Raw genomic sequence first — 7,574 nt, forward strand, 5'->3', positions numbered from 1 at the left:
AAAAAAAAAAAAAAAAAAAAAAAAAAAAAAAAAAAAAAAAAAAAAAAAAAAAAAAAAAAAAAAAAAAAAAAAAAAAAAAAATAGATATCAATATGAATATAGTTCAACCATGAATGACAAACAAAAAAAATTTAGTAGATACAAACATGAACCTAGTTTGGCAGTAATTGACCTATTGCTTAGACGTTAGAGAAAGATTAGCTAATACTCGATTTTGATGAAAACTATTACAAGATAGACTCCCTTGTTACAAATTTTAAAGTCCATAAACTACATTAAAAATTTAAAAGCTCAGTTTCTAAATCATTTTAAACTAAAATACATTAAGATAATAAACTAATATATAATATAAAGCTATACTTAATAGACCAAATTGTCATGCACTTATCCTTTACAAACACCATCCCAAAGCCTCATTGAGACGAGCACTGTTCTTGTACACTTGATGAAGATATGAAAATCAAAATCTATTACCCTTCGGCTAAGAAAAAAGATGATAAATTAACTGGGAAAAAACACTGAAGAATATATACCTACGGGAGAGAATGGAAACTAATATAACAGTGAAATTTTCAAGATTCAAATTGCTTACCTTCAAAAGTTTGCCCAAAGTTCCAATCCTTTGGAGCAACATTGTAGGACGTAATTGTAACTCCATCACTGCTAGTGACTTCGAAGGAAAGGGCCTGATTGTTCAAGTCAGCATTTATGTGCCAGTTTTGCCCCCAATTACGACCCATCGAAAGCCAACCGGTTCTCGAGCCCTTGATCTTTACAGCACTGACATCTCCAGCGCCTGCAACGTTACTTATCAACACTGAGAGGTAGATGCCAAACCCCGAAACCGTATATCGAATACCCCCTTCCTTTCTGCATTTGATCCTGCAAAAGCCATATCAATAAAGGTTACGACTCACTGGTTTAGAAAGATGGAGGAAGGGCAAAAGGAGGCACCGACCAGATTCTGTATATTCCCACATTTCTAATGCACTAGTTGGCAAGAACATACAGATTTTCGGGGAAAGGACACGACATATTCACCAAGGGAATTTACAAAGAATCTACTCTAATTGGCGCTTAGCGAAAAAGTAATGGTAGAAAGACCTTTGAAGAGAGTACACAAAGAAATCACCAATTTGACCAAGTCAAGAACCTCAACCGAAGTTCTCTTTTACTTTTTATATATACCTCATCAGAAGTAGCTACCATGGAATTTTGAATAGAACTTTAGCTTCCTTTTGAACATATGGCCATAAAGAGGTTGGTCCAAAAGATATTAATAGTGAATGGCCCACCACTCAAATTGAACACAGAGAGAATCTGATCTCGAAAGTAAGTCAGTAACAAATATACAATGCAGAAAAAAAGTGATTCTGATTTTGAATATAATGCACTAACTGTTATACTAGATTTAGTCATACCACATTTGTTTTCAGTATAGTCTCTTATGCTATATAATAGTCAATTTCAATCTTCAATAGAGTGTGAGATTTCTCCCAATTCTTCTGATCTTTTCAGTTTTCTCTTTGTTAATTTCAGTTTTCTCTTTGTTCTTAACACCAACTGGGAGAGATTTGCATAAAGATAAGCTTTTTTGAACTTGATCCCTAGTATTAACTCTCTCTAATGCAAGGTCCTACAGCGGGATTCAAGTATTAGCTAGAATCTTGTAGACCAAATCACTAAGGACTGCAGATATTGCGGTTCCTTCCAACAATTTATATTTCAGCAACCACGTACCATTTTTCTTAGAATTATCAAGAGTCAAAGTACATGGAAGCACAGGGGGAAGTGAATCACTACCAATCCACAGGTTTTTGGGAAGATATCTAACTCAACTATCTGTAACGAACCTTTAAATCATAGAAGGTAACGATTAGGTGCTGGCACTTGATAGTGGGAAAAAGAACCATGGTTTCTGATTCTGTTAGCTTTCAAGAAGAATTACTCCAAACAAGAGACAAAGTCCTTTCAATTGAATAAAAAATAAAAAACTCAAAAACTCAAAAGACAGTCATTACAAAAATGCAGCATAGATGAAAGATAATACGAGGAAACTTTATATTGATGTTTACCTTTACGACAGGGTGTGAGGTTTCATAGATTTCCAACACTGAAAGAAACACCTTTTACAATATTATTGCTAAAGAGGAGATCATTTCATTACAAGGATCCCCGACTCTAAAACACGAGTCCAACATTTAGAAACATGATTATCATACATCTTAAGGCTTCGAAATGACTATCAAACATAACATCATTTGAGTTCTTGTCAGTTGTTACTGGTTATTGAATACCAAAACCCAACTTGATGTTTCAAACAAGTTGAAGATTATTATCACCACTATCGTATATGTGAACAGTGTCCCACATTGGCTAAAAGAGAGTAAGGTCATGGGCATAGATGCAAAAACAACTATCTTCAATAGTATGAGGCATTCGGGTGAAAATAAAAGCAAAGTTATGCAGCCTTGAGACTATGTAAGCTACTAGAACACCCACCTAATTAGAAAGTCAGCCATCTATCAGGCTTGTACTTTTCCTTCTAATATAGAACTATCACATTGTAAAAGCTCAATTACAGTGGTGTTGACTTCTGATAACATCATAAATAAATCAGGGGCGAGTATGTTAAGGAAGGTTTATTGTTCTAACCTTAACCGATTAATTAGGCTTTGTTTAGGGAAGGTTAATCGTGTCTTATAATCAACACCAATTCTGATGTAACTAACTATTTCAGTGAAATACACAATATCATTTGTAACCGGCGCGCACAATGTGTTTTCTCTAGAACCTGTACCTCATTTAAATTTTATCATAATTTTCGAAGGCATGCATGATTGAAGTTCTAACAAAGTCCACCTAATTTATAGCTGAAGGAATCCACAGTCACAATGTATACATATTGTAACAGAATCGGATAAATCAAAAACTTCAATGATACATAAAAAATCAGGTACTAAAAAAACTTCAGGATGTTTTCAGCTCGATGGAATTATATGATGAAATTTAAAAATAAAACATAAATGATCAAGACAAAAAGGCAATTTCAATTGTTAACAAGCGAGTAAAATTCGACTACATAGTAACGCAAGCACAGATCTCTTCGCAGATTTCACTCCTCAATCAAATTGATCAAATCATCTAAAAGAAAACAAATAAGCCAGAAGAAAGAAGGCACTGAACACATACCTCCGATACTGAACAGGCATGTTTCCCGCCTTCCAGATAGCGATCTTCTCAAACGCCTCAATAGGGAGCACAAAATGCTTATTAGGAGGGTTACAATGGCCTCCACCCTCAGCCGTAAAGCCATAATTAGGCGCACAGAAATTAGTAACAGTAACAATGATAGAGGTACCAGGAATACACCACCGGAGGTCCTCCACACACCGAAGCTGAAAGCACGCTCCACAGATCATACCGCGTTCAAACAGCGCCTCACTGAGCCCCACCGTCGCCATGCCATAACCTGCCTTCACTAAATCACCATATCCACAAGCTCCACCAACCGCATCGCGAGGATCGGCAGCAGCATAGTACGTGGCCCGAGCAGATCTCCACTCAGAAAGTGACGGCGCAACCTCTGGCGACGGAGAGGAGGTTGCAGACGAGAAATGAGAGGTGACTGGAGATGTGAGAGCTGCTGCAAGTGTGAAGAGAAGGAAGTGAAGTGGGAGAGATGGCGACATCTCTCCGCAGAGAGTGAGAGCGAGGGGCAAAGTGGGGAAGATAATAAAATTGTAATTTACTAATTTTGAAATCATTGATTATTTATATTAATGGTAGAAAAATAATTATAAAGTTTTTTTTAAAAATAAAATAAAATATAAAATAAATTGAAGTGAATAGTTTTGTTAGTTCCGCCTAAAATAATATGCTTATCTCGTCGTGTCGGTTATGGAATCGAGAGAGAAAAGAAAAGTCTTACCTTTTTCTTTTCTTTTTTGAATTAAAGATAAAAATCATTCCAATACTTTTTTAAAAAAAATTAATAATAATATTATTATTATTATTAAATTATTATTATCAACTTGACTATAGTTTAATAAATATTAATTAATAAATTTATTTAAATTGTCCCGACTAGAGAATCTTTATTTAAATAAAAAATATGAGAGAGAATAAAGAGAGATTGTTTTTCCTTTAGAGCTGATAATTATTATTCCACGTCCCCATGTTCCCACCCGACTATATAGTTTAAATTAACTTATTATATATATTTCTTTCTTTCATAAATAAATATATATATAATAATTAATCCACTAATAAATAGGCGAGAAATTGACTTTACTGGTTCTCGAGTTTATTAGTTGTTACTAAATTACTATTCGGAAAGCACATTCGTGCTAATAGTTTTGAAAGTCGATGGTTGACTTCTCTCGCTATTAGTCGAGCTGCTTCACTCTTTCCCTTCAATAACTTAGTGTATTTTGAATAGTCAAAACTCTCTCGAATTCTACTGAAATATGAATTCTGTCTGGAAAGGCTTGCATAAAGCTTCGTTGCTAACCGCTTCAATTTTGTCTTCTACCCTAATGGATATTAAATTGATGATTATCGCTCCCTATCCGATAGTTATATATTGTAAGTCGTTGTTGTTGCTTTTTTGCTTACATCACATATAACACCAATTTCAAATTTTCAAATCTTGCTTTCAAAACTCTTCTTCAAAATCTCTCTGCTCCCGTTTTCTAAAACTTTATTCTTAAACTGGAGCTAGAGGCTCGAGCATACATCGCTTGGCCGTAGGCGATGCAAGAACGAATTGACTTAAAACTCACTTGTTGCCAGAAAGTGAGTGCGCACAATCGTAAGTCCGATGCCATCAAAAGTGCGATTGTGACAAGTGGCCGATACGATACGAAAGTCTTAAATGTGGATAAGTTTTTTTTTATATAAGAAAGTGATGGGTGACTGTCGGTTTAGGGGGAAATGGTGAATCATGAATGGTCCTTTCCATTCCAACTGTTTGGAAAACAAATTTAAATATGGGACCTTTAAAAAATGGTTGGTTGTTCGTGATATTGAATTCCCTCTCGAACAAAAGTGAAAGAGGTTGAAGTTTATAGGATAAGGTTTAACCGTGCTTGATACGAGCACTGTCCAATAGTTTTAAGAGGTCATACGCTTAAATTCGAGATGTTAAAAAAACGCTACGATGAAGAAGAAAATAATTAACGATTGTTTCAATTTGACTCGCTAGCTTGATTGAGTATCGAGAGTTTTAATGCTTAACTTGGTTTTTGAGATTTCTTTTAAAAGATAAGTTATTCTAGTTCCATTAGACTTAGGAACGTTTTGTTCTTTTTTTCTCTACTTTGCCAATATTGAGTCATAAGAATTCTCGGTATTAAGGTCGATTTGTGATATTATTTCATTCTCATAATGAAAATACGCAAATTCAAATATGTATTTTCGTATTGTCAACTTGAACATAGGTCAATTGATTAAAATATATATAATTGATCCGAAGTTGTAGATCTGAATCCTCACTTCGACATACTGTATTCCAAAAAAAAAAAAAGTAACGCGCTCGAGCAGTAGGGGTAAATACGTAATTTTGTGCTTATTACATATGGAATCAAGTTGTTTAATGGTTAATTGACCTATTGGATGGGTAGCTGGATTTAGTAACTTGCAAGCTGCCAAAGCATAGTGGACTCCCACTTTATGGGGTAATAATTATTTTTTCCTTATTTTCTCAATTTTTTTAATCATATTTTTTCTAGAAAAAATATTTAATTTCTATTTTATGGGTTAATAAATCGTTATTTTATTTTATTTTTAAAAAATTAGTCATAGTCTAAATTATTTATTTATTAATTAATTTTACATGACCCACATACGGCAACCCCATGTTAGACATTCTTCAACTTTATTTTCTAATAATAATAATTATTATTATTATTATTATTATTATTATAGGATAGAAACAAACAAACATAATGGAAATTTAAATTTTTTACCTATAAAAAAATTTACTAATACTTTAACACTACCAGAGGTATGCTCGTTTCGGGCATTAAATTTTCTATATCAAACGTTACAATATCGAATACACTAAACATGAAAAATCAATATTAAGAGAGAACCGAGAGAAAAAAGCATAATAAAATTTTAATTAAAATAGAATATTAATTTCCCGAGAATTTACGGTTACAAAAATTAGAAAAAATGACAAAATTATTTAGATAAACAAGAAGGAATATAATTATGTATAATATGAACAAAGGAAAAAAAAATTATAAGAAAGGGCATTGTTAAAAAAAATTTAAACAAAATTTAAACAAGCCAAGGCGAGGTAAGTTGAGATTATATCACCAAGCCTCTTCTGCTTCTCCTTAATGGCTGTACAAAATTTAGTTTGAATCTATAAGCAAAGCCTAATCCTCTTCTCCTCCCTCTCTGTATCTGTGATTGTATGGGACTGTGTAGCTCTCTCTGTCATGCATCTTTTGTATGGCACAAACCCTTCGGTGTTCTTTTCATGGCTACTTATTAATTCACAAGACAATGCTTTTCCAATCATCTCATCTCTATTCTGAAATACTCTGCTGCTACTGCTTTGGATATCATTTTCCCCACTGTTTAACGATCCCGTGTTTGACCCGCACCATGATTGATCCTTGTGGGCTTCCCTATCATCGACTTCTCGACTTGGATTCGAATGTGCTTGATTAAAACAGTGTACAAAAGATATTGGATAACTGCCATAAGAACTCCACCATGATACCGGGACTGTAGAACCCGCGCCTTGATTCGAGTCGACGCTATTGAGTTGTATGAAATAGAAAGCTCCATGATTCCAAGTGCTCTCTGGATTTCCTGTAGGAGATTTCCTTGGTGATATTTGTTTTTGGTTTTCCCCCGGTTTAGAGTCGGCCTTGGATGAACAGGTCTCTATGATTGGAGTTTGCTTGTGGGGATCTGATATTAATACAGTTCTTCCAAAGAGCTTAAGACTTTGGAGTGATGGTTCTTTTGTAGAGTCATCTTTTTCATGCATATCATCCTTTGTAAATAACTCCAGGTTCTGTCATCCAAAATAACAAAGCTTTTAGTTGCAACAAAAGGGGTATTTAATTCAAGAAGATTACTGAAATTAATGTAATGGCATAAGCCACCACTAGCAAATATTGTTCTCTTTAGACTTTCCCTTTCAGGTTTTTAAAATGCGGCTAAGGAGAGGTTTCCACAACCTTATAAAAGGGTGCTTCGTTCTCTCACAATCCATTCCCTTTGGGGTCCATCATCCTTTCTGACACATCGCCTCATGTCCACTCCCTTCGGGGTTCAGAATCCTCACTGGCACATCGCCCAATGTCTGACTCTAATACTATCTGTAACAGCCCAACCCTTCACCGATATTGTCCTCTTTAGGTTTTCCCTTTTTCGGGCTTCCCCTCAAGGTTTTTAAGGAGAAGTTTCCACAACCTTATAAAGAGGTTTTTTTTTTGTTCTCGTTTTTTTCACAGTTAATGACTTCCCCTCGAAGTTTTTAAAAAGCGTATTAAGGAGAAGTTTCCACAACCTTATAAAGGTTTTTTTTTTTTTTTTTTTTTTTTCGTTCT

The 7,574-nt window shown here is 34.4% G+C and overlaps 2 protein-coding genes across 3 annotated transcripts in view; both read right to left on the minus strand.

Annotated features, from left to right (window-relative positions):
* Positions 1-329: 329 nt before the first annotated feature.
* Positions 330-3,751, minus strand: LOC111489496 (expansin-A13-like). Its single transcript, XM_023137745.1, has 2 exons — positions 3,193-3,751; positions 330-882 (listed from the first exon to the last, which is right to left on the minus strand). The coding sequence occupies exons 1-2, from the start codon at positions 3,690-3,692 to the stop codon at positions 573-575; spliced, it is 810 nt and encodes a 269-aa protein (XP_022993513.1). The 5' UTR covers positions 3,693-3,751; the 3' UTR covers positions 330-572.
* A 2,381-nt stretch (positions 3,752-6,132) lies between these two features.
* The window catches only part of LOC111489655 (protein REVEILLE 1-like), a 4,432-nt gene continuing 2,990 nt past the window's right edge, over positions 6,133-7,574 (minus strand). For both annotated transcript variants that reach the window (XM_023137975.1, XM_023137976.1), the window contains one exon: positions 6,133-7,036. In XM_023137975.1, the coding sequence (XP_022993743.1) occupies positions 6,374-7,036 (663 nt within the window). In that variant the 3' untranslated portion in view covers positions 6,133-6,373. The remainder of the gene's footprint in view (positions 7,037-7,574) is intronic.

The sequence above is a fragment of the Cucurbita maxima genome, unplaced genomic scaffold (genome assembly GCF_002738345.1).
Source record: "Cucurbita maxima cultivar Rimu unplaced genomic scaffold, Cmax_1.0 Cma_Scf00014, whole genome shotgun sequence".
NCBI classification, from domain to species: domain Eukaryota; kingdom Viridiplantae; phylum Streptophyta; class Magnoliopsida; order Cucurbitales; family Cucurbitaceae; genus Cucurbita; species Cucurbita maxima.